The sequence below is a fragment of the Ceratotherium simum genome, chromosome 3, assembly GCF_057802395.1.
Source record: "Ceratotherium simum simum isolate JZ-2026a chromosome 3, ASM5780239v1, whole genome shotgun sequence".
Classification (NCBI taxonomy): Eukaryota; Metazoa; Chordata; class Mammalia; order Perissodactyla; family Rhinocerotidae; genus Ceratotherium; species Ceratotherium simum.
Window position 1 is genome coordinate 80101886 of NC_141902.1, and position 22631 is coordinate 80124516.

At 45.9% G+C, this 22631-nt stretch overlaps 1 protein-coding gene across 2 annotated transcripts in view; it reads right to left on the minus strand.

Annotated features, from left to right (window-relative positions):
- LRRK1 (leucine rich repeat kinase 1) overlaps positions 1-22631 on the minus strand; it is a 131208-nt gene that overhangs the window by 40991 nt on the left and 67586 nt on the right. For both annotated transcript variants that reach the window (XM_087428849.1, XM_087428848.1), the window contains exons 7-12: positions 8078-8304; positions 6897-7024; positions 6645-6808; positions 5423-5560; positions 3278-3390; positions 2109-2185 (exon numbers count right to left, since the gene is read on the minus strand). In XM_087428849.1, the coding sequence (XP_087284975.1) occupies positions 2109-2185; positions 3278-3390; positions 5423-5560; positions 6645-6808; positions 6897-7024; positions 8078-8304 (847 nt within the window). The remainder of the gene's footprint in view (positions 1-2108; positions 2186-3277; positions 3391-5422; positions 5561-6644; positions 6809-6896; positions 7025-8077; positions 8305-22631) is intronic.

Below are 22631 nucleotides of genomic sequence, written 5' to 3' on the forward strand. Positions count from 1 at the left end.
CTGGACACTGTTTATGTCCATCGTCCACTTTTCGCCTATTGGGTTTTCTTTTTTTTCCTTTTAATCAATTTGTAAGCAGTCTTTGTATATTAGGGACTTAAGCCAATTTATGTTGCACTTCTTTTTCTGTGAACTGTTTATGTCCATTGTCCATTTTTTGCCTATTGGGTTGTCTTTTTTTTTTTTTTTTAATCAATTTGTAAGAAGTCTTTGTATATTAGAGACTTAAGTCAATTTATGTTGCAACAATTTGTGTTGCAAATGTTTCTTCTCAGTCTGTTTGCATTATGACTTTGTTTATGATGTCTTCCACTGAACAAAAGCTTTTCAATTTTTACAAAGCCCAAGCTTTTGGTCTTTTTTTTAATGAGTTCTGGATTTCCACCTAGTTTTTAAAGGTCTTCCCCATCCCCAAATTATACATATATTCTCTTAAATGTTTTCTTTTACACTTAAAGCTGCTATCCCCATGGACATTTTTGTGATTGCTCTAAGGCAGGGCATCCAGCGTTGCATTTTTCCCTTCCAGCTGGACAAGCATTTACACCAACAGCATTTATTGAAACAGTAAAACAATCTTTCCCACTAAATTGAAATGCCTCCTTTGTCATATATTGAATTCTTATATTTACTTAGGTCTGTTTTTGGACACTTATCTGTTCCGCTGATGATGTATTCCTTTTTCAATCATATGTAAACACACATACATGACTGACACGTGCATATCATATGTGTACACATGCACAGCAGTTCATCAAAAAGTGCAACAGGTGGACAGACTATTTAGTTCACCTCCCGCAAAAGTGTCCTTGCCCCTGTGACATTTCTTAACGATCTGTACTTAAAGAGCACTTGCCCACCCAGATTTATTAAGCTGAAGAAGAAAGTTATATTACATTTAAAATGACTTAAATATTGTTTCCTTTTCTGTGGGACAGCATCCTAAGGGATATTTCAGTGAGCCTAGCTAGCTTTAGAAGGCTTAGCTTTCAGGTTAAAAAGTAGGGCTGGTTGTTTAATATGAGGGACAGGTCCACACCTACTCCCCACACCTCACAGAAGATAACAAACGAGAAGAACTTGCTTTCCTAGAAATAGTCTCTGCTGAATTGGCCTTGTTGTGTGACCAGTACAAACATTCTAAGAAAAATTCTGTTTCTGATGAGTTTGGGGACAGACCCCAAGCCCCTCTGGAATCTCAGCCTGGCCAGAACGGCCTGTGGGACTGAGGGTTGCTGTGTTCCCATGTGGACTTCACAAGATGCTGCAGCGTGGTGTCCCCCTGGCCCTGGTGCTGGAGTCCCACAAGGCAGGGATGAAACCTGGCTCTGACCTCAAGCAGCCACATGACATCAGTCAACCCCTGTGCTACAGACTAAATTGTGTCTCCTCTAATCCTTATATTGAAGCCATAAGCCCCAATGTGATGGCATTAGGAGATAGGGTCTTTGGGGGGTGATTAGGTTTAGACAAGGTCACGAGGTGGGGCACCCAAGTTGAGATTAGTGCCCTTATAAGAGGAGACGCCAGAGAGCTTGCTCTCTCTCTCTGCTATGTGAGGACACAACAAGAAAGCAGCCATCTGCAAGCCAGGAAGAGGGTTCTCACCAGGAACCGACCATGCTGGCACTGTGATCTCGGGCTCCAGCCTCCAGAATTGTGAGGAAATAAAATTCTGTTGTTTGAGCCACCCAATCTGTGGTACTTTGTTATGGAAGCCTGAGCTGAGTAAGATACTCTGGGACCTTTGGTTTCCTCATCTGTAAAATGGGAAACCACAATCCATAGCTCATGTTGTAAGGCTTAAAGAAAGACTCTGACATATTTAACGTAACTAGGGCAGTGCTCACATGTAGCAGGCCATCCACACACAGTAGCTACTAGTCTTACTGGACTGCAGACAGGAAAGGGGGTTTCAGGATACTTGCGGGCCATATGTGTGACAAGAGCAATGGGCACAGTTCACTTCCAGGTTTTTCAGTCACACATGGACATCTCTGGCATTCCCATGGAGCATTGCAGGGGAAAGCCCCATATAAGGGCCACCCCCTTGGGCAGCAGGGAACAGCCTGCCCAGCTGCCTCTCATCTCCCGGCACTGACACACACCTGACTCCGTCCCTGAACGCTGGCGCCCTCTGGTGGTGAAAAAGGAAATACGCTTTGTTTTAAGTCCGTCTTCGTTTCTGTAGGGGGGGAAGAAGTCAAAATGTGAGGAAAGCACGACAAAGACATTACTATTTTGGCTATGACTATATAATGCCAAAGTATGCAGAGACAAGGGAGAAAATTCCATCAGCAGGGTGTTTGGGCCCCCCGCAAATGATGTCTAAGCCTTGATAGCTGCTGCCTGCTAATTGCACCATTGTGTTCAGAAGTCTTTTGGGGAAAAAATGTCTAGAGAAGGTGATCTAACGCTGGCATGACTGGTGGTTTCCACTCTTGAGCTTTTCCATTGCAGGCAGATGTGAGTGTTTCCGTGCCTGGCAGGAATGCCCATTCCAGCGGCTGTTCCATTTTATGCTGCTCACGAGGGGACTTCTCTTGGGGTGTAAGTTCCGCTGAGATACTGCAGAAGTGACCTTCAGCAAATGAACCGGAGAGGCTGGTCTCCAGGGCCCCAAGGGCCAGTTGCACTTGTCCCCAGATTTTCACCTTTTATTAGACGACCTCTGGTGGTGGTGGGGGGTTGTTATTCTATCTAGGTACATATTGGTTAGTGGCTGGCAAAAACTTTTGAACAGAATGACAGGTTAGGCTGAAGTGAGAAGATTCTCCAGGAGCCTTTAAAAATTAGAAATGGGAGGACACTATTATGGGCTGAATTATGTGTCCCCTCCTCCAAATTCATATGTTGAAGTCCTAACCCCCAGCACCTCAGAATGTGACTATATTTGGAGATAGGGTCTTTACACAGGTCATGAAGGTAAAATGAGGTCATGTGAATGGATCCCAGTCCAATTTGACTGATGCCCTTATAGGAAGAGGATATTAGGACACAGACACACACATGTGAGGACACGGGGAGAAGGCAGCCATCTACGTGCCAAGCAGAGAGGCCTCAGGAGAAACCAACCCTGCCAGCACCTTGATCTCGGACCTCCAGCCTCCAGAACTGTGAGGAAATAAATGTCTGTTGTTTAAGCCTCCTTAAACAACCTGTGGCACTTTGTTATGGCAGCCCTAACAAACTAACAGAGACACCATCCCAAGCGTCTGCCCGACCGCAGTCACACACGCATTTTAGAACCTGCCAGGGATGGAGACCCCCTGCTTACTTGCCAAATAGGTTTCTGGAGAGATCCAGCGTTTTGAGTTGTCTACAGGTCCACTTCTCTTGAGGTGGCAGTGCCACCAGCTGGTTTCCCTGTAACCTCAAGAACATGAGGGTCTGGGACAGAGAGAGAGAGAGAAGAACAGATGCTGTCAAACCCCAAAGGGGAGGAGGGCCGGAAGGGAAAGGTCAGTTCCCTGACTAAGTGCAGCTAAACGAGTATAACTGACTCACCTTCACAGAGGTTCCAACAGCGCCTCAAAACTCACAAAATTATACCAAACAGAGCAGACGGGACAATTTACAGAAGATCCTTCCCTCCAGATCAGTGGGAGGCAGTTACTCCAGAATGAAAGGAGTCCAAGTACCCCTCAGAGTTGAGGCTTCTTAAGAGTGACAATTATTTGTGGGCCTGACCTGGGAACAGCAGCCGACTCTGAAGGTCCTGGAGGACCTTGGTGTCACCATGGGAGGGGGACACAGCATGATGCTGCCTTGGGCTGGCCCAGTGAGACCCCAGACAGGGCAGGGTGGCGGCAGTGACACTGAGGGTGACGCACCCCAGTCTTGGCCCCCCCTGCTAGCCGGGCGCGCGGGACCACTGTTGTGCCTGTGGTGCTCTTGCTGACCGCCCGGGCCCTGCCCCTGACGTCCACCAACCTCACACAGGCTCTGCAGGCAAACCCATCACCCAGGGGACAAGGCTCTACCCTGGGACTTGTAACTCGTTTTACTTTAATGAGAGTACAAGGAGCAGATTATAACTCTTTCTTGATGCCATCCCCAGGGACACCAACTATTCTGTCCACAATGGGGGTGGCTCAGGAGGGTGAGCAGGCTGCCCCACTTTAAACTCCTTACCCTGCACACTTTTGTCTTCTCCCTTGTGGGAAGGGGGTCCACGCCACCCCCCACCATCAGAACCAGGAGGCAGCACCTGCAGCCTGCCCGTCCACCCAATGTCTATTAGAGCCCTGCACGTGCCAGGCCCAGGACTGGCACTGGGGTCGTGGAGGCCCTGCCTGAATGAATCCCACAGGGCCGAGTGGTAAGGTCCTGGACAAGGTTCTTTTCCCCCTGATTTGCTGCTTCTGGCTGCGATGGGAACCAGAAAACCAAGTTAGCTAGCTGTTGGTATGAAATAAGAGGAAACAGACTCAGAACAGGGGACCTTTGGAGGGGCTCTGCGTCAAGGACAGAGGTTGGGTGGTGGACGTGAACTTCTGGCCAGGGTGCCCCTGTGGATGGTAGTGACCAGTGTCCTCACCCACCAGCACCCCGCTCACAATGGACATACCCTGAGGTCCTTTCTTTGCCTGTGTTTGCCCTGGCGCCTATGACTTGATGGTCCTCTTCCCTGAGAACACGCACGTTGAAGGGGACTTTGCTGCCTTTTAGGGATCCCTGAATGTGGGGGGCTGTGCACTGGGCCTTGGAGGAGAGCCTGTGGGGGCCCTGGGCAGGACCAGGGGTGGAGGCCTGTGCGCTCTGCCCGGGGCTGCCCTGAGGCCTTCAGCAAACACACATCAGGCCTCCTTCTGGGGTTGGCCTAGGCGCCAAGCCAGGATTGATCCATGCTCTGCCTTAAGGAGTTTGCTTTCGACTTGGGGAAAACAGAGACGGCCCTGCACACAACCTACAGTGAGAAAGCAGCCCTGTGCTGGTGGGTGGGGAGGGGGCACATGAGGCTCCAGGAAAAGGCACTTTCCTGAATTCATGTCCAAAGAAGCTTCTAATCCCCAGGAACTCCAGTTATGCCACCTCTGGGGAGGGCGGCAGGGACAAGAGGGGCCTCACTATAGTGCTCCCTCGGTCTCGAGCACCAGCAGGCCTGGGGGGCCCACCCAGGAGTTGAAAAGGGACAGGGCCAGGCGATGTCAGACAGAGGGGCTGGGGACTGGGCTTACAATCTTTGACATTAAAGAAAGTCCTGGAGGATAAAAACCCATAATCCCACTGCCCTTGCAGAGCTGTTTTCATTTTGCACGTTTCCTCCCAATCTCTGCTCATAACCAGGTGTATTTTTGATAGTTAAGCTTTTCTTTCAACTATTTTGTCTCAGAAGCTCTGGAGAAGTGCACAGATTTCACTGCAATACGGAGTGATTTTCAAAAGCTGAGGATGAGAAATAAAGGACTATTAGACTTACGTCAAGCTGAAAAAGTCCCAGGGGAACTTCTTTGAGTTTGTTTTCTGAGAAATCCACATCCTTAAGGTGGTTTTTCCAAAAGATGGCCATTTTGTCTGGTAGGGATTCCAGGGCATTTTTGGACGCTTTACAATATTTCTAGGCGTTTGACAAGAAAGAGAATGAGATATTAATTAGTTTTTTAAATACAGCGGTGACTGTGACAGACTGCTTCTGAATTTGATGTTAAAAAAAAGACCATTAGAATAAGGCTCTAATAAATATGATTCAGCTAGTTAAGAGGCTGCAAACTGTCATCGTCCCATTTTCCTGTCCCTGCTCCAAGGAAGGTGGCTCATAGTCCTTTCCCTTCATTCCAGAACGTCTGGCCAATTGTCCTTGGAAATAATGGGACAATTCAGGGCCATGCTCTAGACAGAAGTATGATTTCCCACATACATATGTTTACCCTAGAAATGTTAATGTTAGTGATGGAGAATTTTCTGGTTTAAAACCAACAGCAATAAAACACAAATACTCTTGATGCTGTTCCGTTAGTGGTTTTTTTTTTTTCTTTTTGGTGAGGGAGATTAGCCCTGAGCTAACATCTGTTGCCAATCCTCCTCTTTTTGCTGAGAAAGATTGGCCCTGGGCTAAGATCCGTGCCCATCTTCCTCTACTTTATATGGGACGCCGCCACAGCATGGCTTGACAAGCAGTGTGTCTGTCTGCGCCCGGCATCTGAACCTGCGAGCCCCGGGCTGCTGAAGCGAAGCGCACAAACTTAACCGCTGCACCACCAGGCCAGCCCCATGTTCTGTTAGTTTTAACAAGCAAACTTCCCAAGAAACAAAACCACCATTTAATTGGCAGTGCTACGGAAGCAGGTTATTTCATTTTCTCTTCTTTACTCTTATTTCATAGCCGTCCTAAGGGAACCAAGCCTCCACTTTGGGGCAGAACTCATCCTGTCCAGACGTGCAAGCACTAACTGTGGAAAGTTCTGTGGGTGTTAACGGTGTGAATCTCAAGCCCAGAGCCAGGTGGGCTGCCTTTCAGGTGAGTTACCTGCCCAAGACACTTGGCTGCTGGATGCTGAGCGACACTGCTGGTCTATAACATGGGAACAATTCTGCTGCCCAGGGAGGCCGCCGAGGGGGGGAAGTGAGACAGTGGCCCGGGAGCTCTGAGAGGTGAAGGTGAGGTGTGGAGTGACTACACCTTTCATGATTCCCATACTAACCAAGGGGCAAGCCCAGGCGTCTGGAAACACCTTCAGGTTATTTCTGGAGACATTCAGACAATTGAGTGACTTGAAAGAATGAAGGAAAAGTGCAGGGAGTTCTGTCAATTTATTGTCAGAAATATCAAGTTCCTGTAGCTTCCGCAAACCAATCCAGTTAGTGGCTGGGGGAAAAAAAGGTATGAATCAGTAAAAATATCCTATCAAGAAGAAAATGACAAATTAAGTCAAGTTACTGATGATAAAACATACCACTTTCTTCTTCAAACAATTTTTCTAAATAATTTTTTGAAGCTGTCAGTTTTTGAAGTTTGGAAAGGTGCAAGAATCCTGGCGGAAGATGGGACAGCTTGTTGCTGGAAATGTCAATTTCGAGTAGCCTGCAGTTGGGGGAGAAGGAGGTCAAGGCATTAGAAGAAAGAGGTGAAGCATCATTGTTACATGTTTCTCTGTAAACATATTTCTCTTTTTCTCCTTGCAGAAGGCTAAAGAGGGCGCACTAAAAATGTAGCAATACGATTTTTATTCATTGCATTAATGTTACCATGTCCTGAGTAGACAAAGAAAATCAAATCTTTCTTGGGTGGACCCTGGTCTCACTGACCAGCAGGGATGTAAACCTTTCTCATATATGTGATAGCGAAACGAGCTGGTGCCCTGAGAGCTGCTGAAAGACCACAGAACAGGGCTCTTAACCTTTGAGACCCTCGAGTCTGGCCCCGGTTAAGGACCCCCGCTTGGATTGTTTCTTCTTCCCCACAGGTTACTGCTGACCTTCAGCTCTTTCCAGCATTCTTTCTTACTTCACTTAGAGCCCTAGCTTTTGAAGTCAGCTCCAACCCTTTACGGAACGAGGCTTTGCAAGCATGTATCGTCAATACATCAACGAACTAAGGTCCTTCCCCTTCCCATGCAGTCCCCGGGGGAAGCTTCAGGCCTCTTCCCAAGGCCTCCCCCAAAAAGGAGACAGGAGCTGCCTGCTGTCCACCTGCTATCAGAGTCCTGTGGAGTTAACTCTTTCTCTGAGGCCCTTCCCACTCTCCCGGGAGGTGGAATAAAGCTGCTGCCTCTGGGCCCCATGGCCTCCACCAGCCCGGAGGCTTTCAGCGCCCTCCTCTGCTTCCTGTGTGCGGGACCAAGACTGGGCATCTCGGGCAAGCAGAGGCACATGGCCACCGGTGAGCAGTGTAAATGTGGGCCAGACAAAACGCCCCTCTAGAACTCTCTGCGTTCACCTGGAAAGGAAGCAGCGACCTTGTTCCCAAGAGCTTGCATAAGCGCAGGCAGAACTTCCCTTTCTCATTTTAGCTGAAAATTTGCCTTCAAAACCACAAACTACAATCAGGGAGCCCGTGCAGGAGGAGGACTAGGGTGGCAGCCGGGGCACCGAGGCCCGTTCTCCCTCTGGGAGCCTGTGCGGGGAGGGAGCCCACCTGGAACAGATGATCTCATCTGATGACTGCACGCTGGGCAGTTCCCCCAGGTGGTTGTCTGAGAGGTTCAGCTTGCGGAGGTTGATGAGTCCCCAGGGGATGACAGAGGGGAGGGAAGCCAGGCAGTTGGCAGAAAGGTCCAGTTCCGTGATCTGGCAGGAGATGTCTATGAGCCAGTCTAGATCCACCCAGGGCAACTTGAGGTGGGACCATTTCACACGAAGAGGCTGGCGGTTGGAGAAAGGGAAGAACACACACAGGTGGTGAGCACAGGGCTGGTGTAGACTTGGAATAAAACAATGACTCATTCAAGGGTGAGCGTGTCTGCTCACTCAGCTGGAGTCCTGAGATGCTGGGGCCATGTCCGTCCTGTGGCCAGCACTGAGAAGGTACCTGTTCCCATCTGCACCTGCATCTCACAGGTCATCTCTGCATGGCTCCAGCTACTCCCTCTCCAATCTCTAGAGGGAGCACGTGGGCTTAGCGTCGCCTCTCACAGAGCAGATCACAGCCAGGCAAGAAGCGCAGCAGGAATGGCCCCTGATCTGCACAGAGGAGGCCATCCAAGCTTGGAGGAGCCTCCCCCAACTGGAGAAGAAGGCTGAGACCCAAACCTGGGTCTTCTGACCTCCTTCAGGGCTCACTTCCCTGTGATTAGAGCTGCTCCCGCCTGCACCACGCGAGGCTCCCCATTGGGTGCTTTGTGGACAGGCTGCCTCCAGAGTGAGAGACTGAATATACAAATAGACCATGGCCAGGCCATATACAAAATCAGAACTTTGACCCACAACCTGCAGCAACCTGCCCAGGAAACCAACCCCCTTATCTGTAATAAATAGCCCAGGAAGCCAGCCTGCTGTAAGCCAGCCTTGCAGGAGGGCAGATGGCTATCTCTAGTAACAATCCAGGAAGCTAGACAATAACTTCTGTAACCATCGGCCTCAAATGGCCAGCACTTGGTTAATTACTGACAGTACCCTAGGCTTTGTCCCCACTTCCAATCAGAGGAAGCCAAATATGCACCCCAGCCAACCAAGTGTGATACCCCACTTCTAGTGAGCTGCCTTCAGCTTCCCCATCAACAGCCTCCATTAGGGCACACCCGAAGCCTTCCCTTTTTCCCACTATGAAGCTTCCCCACTCCTCTGCCTGTCTTTGTGTCTACCAAAGCGAGGTGATGGTGACCAACTCCCTTGCTACAGCAAGCTCTGAATAAATCTCCTTTGCTTTTCTCATTTGGTTGGCCTTTGTTTATTTCCACAGGAGGGAGTTAGAAAGGCCAGCGGTTTGGTTTGCCGAGGTGGGGTGGTAAAGAGGCCTGGTTATACATACACGAGTAGGCTTTTCTCTTTCTTCTTGATTATCAAAGAATTTGGGGCTCAATTAGGTTTCTGGGAGGAAGAGACTGGCTTTTTGGCTTGTTTCTCCAAATCAATTGGAAATCCGTATCAGAAAATCAGAGGAACAGAAATTAGTGCTTCGGAAATGCGAAAATGTTACATACAACCAGGCAGACACCGGGAAAGACACCAATCATGTGGGATGTTTGCTTTCAAAATTGGCAGCAGCAGACAGACTTCCTTATCTGGCCACTAGATGGCGATGTGTGTCCTGTCTTTATCTCTTCCTTGGCTAAGTAGTCAGGATTGGAAAGGCTGGGTCTACTATACCCTCTTAAACTTTGATCATTGAACCAAGGGGATGAGGGACTCTCTCTGTCTTTGTCTGTCTGTCTGTCTCTCCATTCACCTGGATGAAGAGGGACGGACAATGGCATACTGGATTTTGGGTCAAGAGAATGAAGTTTTAGTCTCAGTTGATTTTTTTTTTTTTAGACAAATCACTCTACTACTGTGGGTCAGTTTTTATTGTCCTTAATGTTTCCCCCCACAATTTTTTGTTTTGAAAAATTTCAAAACTGCAGAAAAGTTGGACTAGGACACAATGAATACCCATTCATATAGCCCTCACCTAGATTCACCAATTGGTAATATGTTGCCACATTCTCTTTCTCTCCACACACACTTTTCATTTTTTTTGCTGAATCCTTTGCAAGCAGTCATGGCACTTCACCCCTAAATACTTCAGCATATATCTCTGAAGAACAAGAATATTTTCCCACATGACAACCATATACTTATGATTGTCAAGAAATGAAGTCGATACAGTATCATCAAATCCATAGTCCATGTTCAAATATTCCAAATTATCCAAGAAATGTCTTTTATAACTATTCTGTGTCCTGATCCAGGATCCCATCAAGAATCACACATGGCATTTAATTGACATGTCCCTTTACTTTTCCTGAATCTAGAAGAGTCCTCATGCCTTTTTATGTCTTTTTCAACTTTGGCATTGCAATTGTTCAAGTCATTGCAGGTGTCTTGTAGAATATCCCATAATCTGAATTTACTCAATTGTTTCCTAATGTTTAGATTCAAGTTAAGCATTTTTGGCAAAAATCTCAGACAATGTTGAGTCTTACCAATGGAACCCCACCAGAGGGCACCTGATGTCAGGTTATTCCACGAATGGTGATGCCAAGTCTGATCCCTTGGTGAAGGTGGTGTCTGTCAGATCCCTCCTTTGTTAAGGTATATTTTACTCTTTGTGATTAATAAGCAATCTGTGGGGTGATATTCTGAGACCAGTGAATATCTTGTGTTCCTACATCATTTCACCCAATGGTTTTAGCATCTGTTGTTGATCCTGGCCTGACTCAATAGTACATTGGTGGTTGCAAAGTGGTGATTTTTCTAAAACTACCATTCCTTCTACACTTGTTCCCTGGCATTCTACTGTACAGAAGGGTGTCCCCCATATGCCCCTTTTAAGTATCACTACGGACTCATGGATTCTTTTTTTATTCTAAGTATTATAATTGATTATTATCATTATTTCTTTTGATGCTTAAGTAGTCCCCAATATGGCAGTGGGATTCCCATCAAGGGGGCTCCTGTGCTCCTCTGACATATCCCTGTCACTTTGGTGCACTTCCTTACTTCCTGGCAAATCAAGATGTTCCAGTCTCCTCTGGTACTTTCTGAGTCCCAGCCCTGGAATCAGCCCTGATTCCCTTTAGCAGAAAATGGTATTTACAAACCAAGATCTGGGTGTTAGGTGTGCTCATTCCTACTGGGGAGTCACTGCTTCTCAGCCCATTGATCCAACACAACTCTATATTTAACATGAGAGCCTTCTGATGCCTCCAATTCAAATCCAGCCACACAGGCTTCTTCCTAATCTTTCCGTAATTCATAATCGTATCACTCTTCACCTTGTTATTGTTGGTTTTTATCTGTTAAGTGTTTTGGACCAGATGATATCTAGGTCACTTCTGGACTCAGGATTCTTTCTGGCTTGTGGTGCTGAGGACAGTGGCCTCCCTTGGGGTCAGCATGACAGCCAATTCAGGAACAGGCTGAGAGGAAGGTCGTCGTGCCAGTCTTTGCAATGCTAAGTCAAAAAAGGCCCTCCAAGGGCCTGGCTGCCTCCACTTTCTAGGTTCTCGGAGACACACCTGGGTCCTGGGCCGAGGGCCAGACAGCTGGACACAAAGCCAAGGTGTCCAGATTGTAGTCTGACTCTCTCCACTCACCCTGTGTGGCCATTTTGGTCATTCAACATCAAATGGACGGGACACGAACTGAAATGGCAGCCAAATGCAAGATGAAAAGGAGGCTAGTTTTGGTTTTCAAAACAACAAATCTTAGGTGTCTATTCAAAGTTTTATAAATAAAACTCTGTAGGACAATCCAAAATAAATAAAACAACAGAAATGAATCAGATTGTTATCGTGCCATGAACCAATTATGGTACAAATGAACTAGACATCCTTGGGGGATCAGCTTAGATGTTGCTGTCCTGACAATGGCATCACCCCCCTGAATCTCCCCCATGTCCTCTGAGCCCAGAGCTGCAGCCTAGAACTCCATAAGGAGTGGGGGCTCAACCCCAGGAGACCCGAGCCTTGTGACTGCTTAACTGACTCCATGTAGGGCCTTGGCAAGTCTCAGTGGAGGTGGGGACTTTCTCAGGCTCTGTCCGGCTCAACTCCCCTTATATGAACTTGCCCACTGATTTCGTGCTGCACTAACTCAGCCCAAGGGTCACCTCCTCTGCCCCAGTAGGCGGTGTGGCCGTCCAGAACCTGGACTGTGTGTGCCTCCAGTGCAGGGCCTTGTCTGACCATCTCTGAAGTGCAGCAGCATGCCTAGCATGCAAGAGACACTACATAAATGTTTGTGCACTAAAAGAGAATAGCCACTGAGACCTGTATTCCAACCATCACACCTCTAACCAGATCGATCATCCTAAAACATCCAGATCTGCTCAAAACCCTTCAGCCTTCCCCCACCCCTCCCCCCGTCTTCAGCAGAACATCTGAACCTCTTCCCTGGGCAGCCTCACACTTCCACAATCTGCCCCAACCAACTTTCCAACTTTATGTCTCACTGTCTCCTCCATGACTTCTGCCTGCCCTCTGCATTCCTGCTGGCAGATGGCTTGTGGGGTTAATAATTGGTTCTAGGTAGAAGAAATTGGGGGCTGGGCACACTCCCTGAGCAGAGGATTCAAGGCCAAGGGGAGATTGCCGATTAAAGCACAGAAACTGCCTGTTCATAAATGAATCACAGGGCTCAGAAAGTGGACCCAATGCTGAAATTCATAGGAAGGCTGTGGGGGCCGAGTCAGTAATTGACTGGCCAATGTGCCAAAGGACTACCGGGGTGCTCTGGGGCTGTAGATGCTCCCCCTGGAATGTGGGTTGTTACAGTGATGGGAGGATTCTGTGGGAAACACAAGGTTGTGGGCTTGGAGCTAAGAGAGTTTTTGCAAAGGCTTACTTCTGAGAGCTGGCCTCCTTAATGGTGGGTATCATGCAGTCACTTAAGGATCCAAGATTCTGTGGGCCAGGCTGGCCTCTGTCTTCACACTCTTCACACGGTGATGAAGGGGAAAGAAACCCCCTCCTGCCTCTGCACCCTGCTCCATTTTCTCTCCCCTGGAATTCATGGCCCTCTTCTCTCCTGTCTAAGTCCTACTACTCCTGTAAGCCTAAACTGGGGTCCATGTTATCACCCCCAGTTACATAACAGGGATGCCATCTTGCTTAACTTGCCTTCGTACATTCGGCAACGTTTACTTGAGTACCGCCCTGTGAAGCCATTCTGTTAGCACTGGGGCGGATTAAAGATGCGGATGCTGCAGATGGAACCAACGCTCAGGGAGTTTATGGTTCAGAGGGAAGACCTGTGTGTGTGTGTGTGTGTGTGTGTGTGTGTGTGTGTGTGTGTGTTGAACGTGCATCTGGTCACCCTAACTCACGGGTTTCTTGATCTTCATGGACTATGAGCATGTGATGTTGACTACAAAGCTAAGAAAGAACACCTGCAGGAAACCTCGTGTGCTTCTTTTGAGGGCATTCTTCTACCAGAAGAAAATCATCGGTAAGAAGTGAGTGGCTGTGTGTGCCTATGAATTCCCAGGACACGAGGAAGAAGAGCAAGCAGGTGCTGCCAGTTCCTAAAACGGAGCTCTTTCTAGGTCTTATATCCACCAGTTTCTGCAGGGTTGAAATTTGTTAAACTCAAGCCCTAAGAGAAAGCAGAAGTCTGAAAACCATGATGACACACTCAGAATGTAGACACGCTTGTAAAAAGACTTCTGGGCTGGATGGAGGTTGAAAAAACATGTAAGATTTCTACCTGGTCTTGGGTTAGTTTGAAAACTTTCACTTACAAAAGTTCTTTTCCTTTTGGTGCACAAACATCACAGGGTGCACAAGTGTTTACAAAGCAGCAGAGAGGAAGGAGCAGGAACACACAGTTGAGACGATGGCAGGACACTTGACAGCGAACCCTAGCCAGGCAAGCCCTGAAGCCCTCATTACTAATTTGTGTTTAGTCCAGGCAGGATCACAATAAACGAGGTTCCGAGGGAGAGAAGCCAGCAATTGTATAATTAAATCCATGCACACTGGACTGCAAAATCAAAGACAGCTGGATACGGAGACCTCACCAATTCAACAGTGCCGTGGTTAAGGCATACCCACTCTGGAGCAAACAGATGGACAATGTGCTCGTGTTTGACCTCAAGCATGAGCCCTTTAAATTTGGGGCCAAAGAGAAGAAAGTACTGCTCTCCCAGGAGGCATGGTGTGATGACTTAGGAAACTTGTTTTCCGAGGCAGTGGTAGTGCCTAGGACTGGTTCAAGCAGGACTAGATGTATTTAAGGGCATTTGGCTCATAACGGAGAGTGATGTTTGGGGGAGCTTCTGTGTAAGAAAGGTCTCCTTGGCCTGTGCTGGAGGCTGCGGTCCAGGAGGGCAATTATCTGCCTCTACACAATGCTTCTTGAAACCACGGGACATAAAATATCACGGTGAATGAGCCACAGGCCACAACGACATCTCTTATGCTTTTATGTCAGTGGAACCCTTAATGGTTGAAGAAAAATAATTGTTAAATGAAGGGCTAGAGTCTACAGTGCTTTTAGCCTAGCACTTGAGAGCTGTCGGCTGGCAACCAGGTTTAGAACAGACACAGAGAAGGATTCTCTGCTCAAATGATGGGCCGTATACCGCTGCGATTTTGTTAGGTAGAGAACAGCCTCATCAGAGCAGAGTCCCAGTGGTACCTAGGTCTCTACGAGCCCACAAAGCAGAATTTGCCCCTCTGCTCCCTGTGCTCCCAACTTGTTGTTCCTGTCAGTTGGTCAGCGCTTGACCTGTGACCTATGGTTAATCATGTAAGAATCTTCCCCCCCCACCCCGAGACCGTAAATCCCTTGAAGGGACAGACGAAGCTCGATGACAGCAGGGCATGACACAAAAAAGCAGTCAATAAAATCAGTCTACTCAATCAAGACACACATGTGAAAATGGGGGGAAATACATAGAATATTATAAAATATATTCATGAATCCTTGGCCCACAAAAAACCCAAGCCTTTCCTTTTGTGGTTAAGCAAAGATTCCTGGGATGATGGCAGAGGGTGCCTCGTCCTTCTTGAACCAGCCAGGAAGACAAGAGCCACCTTCTGCTGTATGAAGGAGCGGTCAGAGCAACCAGACAGTCAAGATGTAAAACCAGAGGGTCTCATCTCAACAGAGCTGACTCACTACAAGGCCTGAAGAAGAAGCCAAAAGAAACCCTAAAAATGAAGATGCTCAGAGCAGCAGAGCCAGTCGCAGAATCTGAAGATGCACCCCAGGTCACCCGAGTGATGTCAATGACCGTAGAAGGGAAGAAATATGGCTGCAGAAGGGGGTCTGTGGATGGAGGCCAACAAGTTGGGGGTAAATTCCAAGCCTGCAAATGTTCCCCGGGAACCCAGACCATCAGAGAAAGCCCTAGATGACAGGGATTCAGCTGGACAGAAGATCAGCACACAGGAGACAGCAGCTCTGTCCCAGCCTCCTCGCGCACACGCAGGCTACGACAAACAAGAACTGACAGTGCCCGCTGTCCTCGCCCCCAGGAGAAACCCTCCATGCGAGGCTTCCAAACACGTACTGTGCAAGTCCCTGCACTCTGGTGGGGACACGCTGTCAAGGAGAGAGGAGGCATTTAAAATGCAAGGATGAGGAGACTGGACCCTGACTGGCCGGCTGCCCATGTATGTGAGGTGGCCACGGCAGGTGGACCCAGGCCAAGGGAAATAGAGCAATGGCTGCAAGAATGGTGTTATGGGCTGAATTGTGTCCACTCCACAAAAGATATTTTGAAGTCCTAACCCCCAGTACCTCAGAATGTGAGCTTAATTGGAGATAGGGTCTTCGAAGAGTATAGTCAAGTTAAAAATGAGGTCATCAGGGTGGGCCCTCATCTAATATGACTGGTGTCCTTATGAAAAGGGGAGATTTGGACACAGACAGACAAATGCACAGGGAAGACAATGTGAAGACACAGGGAGAAGACAACATCGGACTGGAGTGATGGGTCTACAAGCCAAAGAATGCCAAGGATTACCAGCCACCACCAGAAGAGGCAAGGAATGATCTTCCACTAGAGGTGTGAGAGGGAGCGCGGCCCTGCCAACACCTCGATGTTGGACTTCCAGCCTCCGGAACTTGAGACAATAAATTTCTATTATTTTAAGCCAACCAATTTTTGGTAATTTGTTATGGCAGCACTGATACAGATGGTAACAAGTCAAGTGAAGACAGAAGAAGTCAAGACCTGAGAAACCGGAACATTCCATTGAGAGAGGCCCACAGATTACAAAAAGAAAAGAAAGAAACAGAGACTCTTGAAAGCCAAAAGGATGCCTATTGAGATAAGTAGATTAGAAATATAATAAAAAGGTGAGGAAAAGGACAGTAAAGTTAGTCCCTACATTAGGGAAAGCCTGTGAGGACGCTGTGGTGTAGAAGGAGAATTTCAAAAAGGATCCAAGAATACCAACGGAAGTAAGGGAAGAGGGAGATAGGACAAAAAAGCGTGTCTGCTAAAACATTGCAAATATCAGAATTAGCAGTGGTTAGCTGTGGATATAATTTAAAACAAACAAACAAAAAAGGAGCTATTACCATAGAAATCAGAGCAGTGAGAAACATAAGTACAAAAATAACTTACAAGACAAATGTATGATGGCATTTTAAACAGTAGCATGGAACAATATGTTACCCTCAAGGGCACACTCAAGACCAGACTCCACAGGGGAACCTTCTGGAAGTTGAGCTGTGACTGCATGCTAACACCTTCTTGGTGACTCTTTGCAATGCAAGCACAGCACTTTCATGCCCACTTATTCAACGGACTCGCACAGCAACCCTGTAAGGTCGGGCACAATATGCACATAAAGAGCCTCAGAGAGGTGACCTGCTCAAAGGCAGCAGAACCAGGATCGCAATTCAGGTGCCTGATGCTCTGTCTGGTCCCTTCCTACGGTTCCACCATGTTCACATGGCTCTGGAAAAGCCGACACAATTTCAAAGGCGTTAGGAGAGAGAACCATAGTGATAAAGACACTTAGGCAACCACAACCCCAAACACAACCACGCTAAATCTTTATGTTCCAACCCAGGATCAAATACGTAAAAGAAAAACTAATGAAAATTCAGGAAAAGTAGAGCAGAATATGCTAGATCAAATATGCAAAAAATGAATAGAGCAATCATAAAGCCACAACAACAATGGGAGATCACCAAATAGTAGGAGCAGAATTTGAAGAATTCTGTCTTGAACTTGCACCTAAAGTGATTTAGTTCTGAGCATGAAGGAAAAGTAAATAGGAAAAAGTAAAAGGAGAAAATGGAGGGAAAAAAAGGCAAGTCTCTATATACCTTAGCCCTAGACGGAGGCAAAGTATAGGTGGAAATCAATGAGGAAAGCAGAATTAAAGAGTGTCCAATTATTTAGACATTAAAAATTCCCTTTTAAGTAATGCTTGGGTAGGGGAGAAAAACCAATTCACAACTGCAGAATATATTTTTAAAACAACAAAAGCATCACAAGTAATGAAAGAAAATGCACAGCTCTGATGATAGTCACAAAAAATAAAAAGTGAAACATAATAAAAGGGCCGTGTCCCACTTAGAATGGAAAGCTAAAGAAAGCAGGAAAATGAGAACAATCAGACTAAGAATAGAAAAACCAAAATTAAGTAAAAACAAGGAAGTTGATAAATAAAACCAATTCAAGCATCTTTGAAAAAATAATAAAGTTGATAATCAACTGACTAAATTAAAAATAAAAGAAAATGTACCAGATTACTATCTGGGAATGGAAACGACAATCTAACAACCAATGTGAAAACAGTGTTTAAATTACGGGAGATGTTGTCCCTAGCCAGAGCTAACAATGAAATAACAATGTTGAGATGAAAGATCTCCTTACAAAAATAAAAATTCTCAAAGCGACACAAGAAGAGAAAAAAAAAATAATGTATATGAGAGAAACAAATAAGGAAAGTAGAGAATCACTCACTCCCAAAAGGCTCCTCATTCAATACAATTCTTTTCAATCAAATCTTTCAAAGAACAAATAGTCCCTATGTTATATAAATGGTTTCTTAATGGAGGACTCACTTCATTTTATGAGTCAAAACCAGTTACTTTGCAAGGGTCATTAAAATTTTAGGCCAATTACGTACACACATGGATGCAAAAACTGTAACAAAATCTTCTCTAATAGAAATCAACAGCTGAACTCAAAGGTTTAAGTTCTGAGGCCAAGTAGGACCTAAATTAAGAAAACAGCCTGGTGGGAACTTAGGGAAAGTCGTCAGCACATCCTGTCAAAGGAAAGTGGCCCTCTTTTAATCATCTGAATGCCAAAAAGTGTTTAATTACATTTATCACTTTTTCTTCACTAAAATTCTTTAAAATAGGTAATGAGGGTTTTTTTTTTTTTAAAAAAGAAAACATTGTGCTTTTTTTCCCCTGCAGTATTTCAGTCATTTCTTTTAAAAATAGGAAGCTTACAAGAAATCTCCCGTCACTAGTTCCAACTTAAGAATTTTGCCAATAGGTATTTGAAAAAGAGAGAAAAAAGAAAGAAATAAAAGGTCTGCAGTTAACTAAGCTACTTAACTTATTATTGAGAGAACCTCAGTTTCCTCAACATTTAAATAAAGACAAAAATTTCTACCTTACAGGACTGTATAGGAAATTAAAGTAGAATGTTCGGCAAAGTACTTTGTTAGCTATGAAGTCCTATGTAAATGGAAGGGAGGTTACTTCATATATAAAATTTCAACCATCCATGCATCCATTCATCCATCCATCCATGCAACTATCCATCCATGCATCCATTCATCCATCCATCCATGCAACTATCCATCCATGCATCCATTCATCCATCCATCCATGCAACTATCCATCCATGCATCCATTCATCCATCCATCCAGGCAACTATTCATCCATCCATCCATGGAACAATCCATTCATCCTATTCCAGGCCCTACACTGAGGGGAAAACACAGAGTGAGCAAAATTGGCCAAGTTCCCTGCTTTCGGGAAGCTTCCAGTCAAATGGGGGAATTGACATTAAACAAGAATGTCACCCAAACAGACAACCCTGAACTTTGTTAAGTGCTATGAATAAAATGGACAGGAAGCTCTGAGAGATACAAGGGCGGATGTGACCAGGCCTGTCGGTTAAGGAAGGCCTTCCTGAGGATGTTGTGTGGGGCTAAGATTGGGAGAGTGTCCTAGGATCAAGGAGCAGTGGCGTGCTGAGCGCTGAAGAGACAGGCACTCTTTTTCCTGGCTATCTGGTGTCCACCTGCAGGTATAGCATGGAAGGTATAGTGTCCCCTGCTGCTGGACATTCTGGTTTCTTTCTCCTAGTTTCTCCTTATTATACAGAGCAGTGCTTTGACCATGTCTGTAGCAACTGCTTTTTTTTCTTTTGAATTATATTCTAGAGGTATCTTTCAGAAAGGAAATACCAAATTCAGAACGGTTCACTGGGAGAAAAGAGTTTTATAGCTCTTATCACATGATGCCAATTACTTTCCACACATATGGAACCAATTTACAATGCCAGCAGCAAGGCACTGATGTGCCCATTTCTCTACGACCCTGCCAAGCGTCTTACTCAGCATTTATCTTTATTTTTGCTAGTTTAATAGGTATGTGACAGTATTCTCAAGTTGTTTTAATTTGAATTTTTATAATTGCCAATAAGGTTGTATGTTTCCATGCTATGATTTACTGTCTGTGTTTTCTTATTTGTAAATTAACTGTTCATTTCTCTTAACTTCTTACCCAATGGAACTTGTGAGCCATGTGATGGCAAGGGCTGTGGTTCTGGCTTGGTCACTGCTCAGTCCCAAGCATCTAGTAGGTGATCTATAGACAGTGGCTGAATTAAATGCAATTATCAACTGACATATATTTGTATCAATGACCTATTTTGGATTTAAGTTTCTGTCAGTTCTTTTTTCAAATATCTTCTATTGCTTTTCTTTTTAAAATTATATTTTACTAAAAATAATTTTGCTCTAATATATTAATATATTCACCTTATTTCTGACTATATATCTTAAAAATTTTGAAATGTAATCACCTCCCTTTTATAACTGGGATAAATGTGCTTTTAAAAATATATTCTGAAGAGTTTCCAATGTGTAACTCTTACCTGTCTGGAATTTATTTGCATCATTATGAATGTTATTCTCTAGGCTGATATCCAATAGTTCCAAAGATATTTAATAATGTTTCTTCTTCTTTCTTAAACTTTTCTTACTGTGTTTTCTAGTTAGTTACATAAGTCCAAATAATACTTTTATTATTTCTGCATCTCTATTTCATTAATAATTTTCTCCATTTTTAACTAAATACAAATGGTTTATATAATTGCTGCTTTGTATTATGTCTTAAGATCTAGTAGGATGGTCTGCCATGTACATCTACTTGAAAGGCTATACAGCATACCTGCTCGCTTATTCTACCCTGTGACCTTCGTTATCTGTTCTCAAGTTCTAGGAGGCACTAACCATGTGGATAGTGTCACAGTGGTGATTCTATTCTACAGGGAAAGCATACGAACACGGCATGAGGGCAAGGAAAGATTCAGTATTTGGAAACTAGAGAAAACAGACACATGTAGAACAATTGGCTAAATTTCTCACCAGGGCAAGAAAAGCAGAATTGATGGAAAGAGGCCCAGAACAGCCCAGAGTTTGATTTCATGACTTTCAGAGGGCAGGTGAAGGGCTTTCTCTTCCTCTCACACAAGCAAGTGGTGAAAAGGCCGGGCCATGGGCAGGCAGAGTCTGCTACCAGCACCGCCTCTTACCCGCTGAGGCCCTGCTGCTCCAGAGAATGCCAGTTCCCACATCTGCTACATGGCACAGCACCACCAGCTGTGAGGAGGGTGTTAGGAACCAAGAAGGTGGCAATATGTGTATGTGGAAATGCTCTGGAAAGCATAAAACTCTTGAATAAAACCCCTTGCACCAAACATTAGGCCTAACCTAGGACAAGGATGTTCCCCAGAGGTCTTCGTTTCCCTCGGGGAAGGCTGCCTGCCCACAGAACGTGAGGAGCTCTCAGGAGCATGCAGCCCCTCACTCAGCCAGCTCAGTCAGGGGCTCACGAAGGCCCCAGCAAGGGCCAAGAGGCCATACTTGCTGTATCTTACCCTTTCCGAGCATCCTGCAAATACAAGTCCACCAGATCATGCAGATGGAGAAAGGCTGCTTCAGCTCCCAAAATATGCAGCCAGGATGTTTGCGCTCGGGCACAGACACAGGCATTTGAATGGCGGGTCACCAGGAATTTTTAAGGTACATAAACCAGAGCCGATCCAAAAAGTGACACTAATAATAATAATAATAATAATAATAATAATAATAATAATAATATGTTCCTCTCTGGGTTAGCTGCCAGATTTGAAATCATTAGGGACTTTTAAAAGGAGATTAATAATTTCCCCATTGGATTGTTTCAAAATTAATTTCAACCCTTGTCTACTTCAAACACTCAGAACAGCCCCAGCGAGCCCGCGGGCCTGGCCCTCTAACTGCTGAGTGGAGATGAGCACCGTGCTTATTTCAGGACCTGCTCAGGCCTCTCTGGCATTGCTGAGTTTTCCTGCTCCTTTCTGGGCGTGCCAACGTCAAAGTGTTATTGTTTCTCATGGCAACAAAGCAAACATTGACAGGATGTTCACCACGAACACAGGCCGTCTCATTAAAAGTTCAGGCGAGTCTGACGGCTTTCAGATGGGTACCGACAAGCCAGAGCCAGGGAACGGCTTTGGCCAGCTCTGACTTGGTTCTCTTTTCCTCTTTTAAAAGTGTGTCCAGACCACGTGGTGTGGGCTCTCGGACCTTCCTTACCAGACACCAACAAACCTAAGCTGCCCGCTGCTGCCAGTGGAAAATCAACGTGGGCTTCTCTGCAGCCCGTTTTCGGGCAGAGGCAGTTTCTGGCAGCCTGAGAATTAGGCAATGCCTGACACAGAGGCATGCAGGAGGGCTCTGAACCTTGACTCCCACGGAGGCCGCAATTACATTAAAAAATACTGACCTGCTGCTGGGGGAGGCAGAGCACAAATACACAAAAAACAAGATGACTACTCAGCAAGGTCACTGCCACAGATGCCAGCAAAGCCAAGGGAGTTTACATGTATACATGGCAGCAAAGCACCCTTTTTATGCCTGCCCTTATCTCATATTCCGAACTGAAAATGCCAGTTCAATCCCACTGCACACCTGGAGAGGGAGAAGCACTTACCTCTGGTTCCTGAGTCATCGTTCCTGACTGCTGGTCCCCTCTGGGCTGCCTCCCTCTCTTCTGCCAGAAGCACAGACAGAATGTGCTGTCACAGATGAGAGATCACGGGCAGCCACACCTGCCCACTGTCAGGCACTTGGCCTGTGAAATTCACTCGAATCATAAAAATACCACTTGCTTTGGGGAAGGCCAAGGAGTCCTTATGACTCAGGCCACACTGTAATTTCATTTTCTCTTCCCATTCTACCGAAAAGGGCCAAGGAGAAGAAAAGCAACATTGTCTTTTCTTTGTCTTCTAGTTCGCAGGATGTAATAATCACTTCCATGCTCTCTGCCTATCTTGGCAAACGTAGCAGGAGTT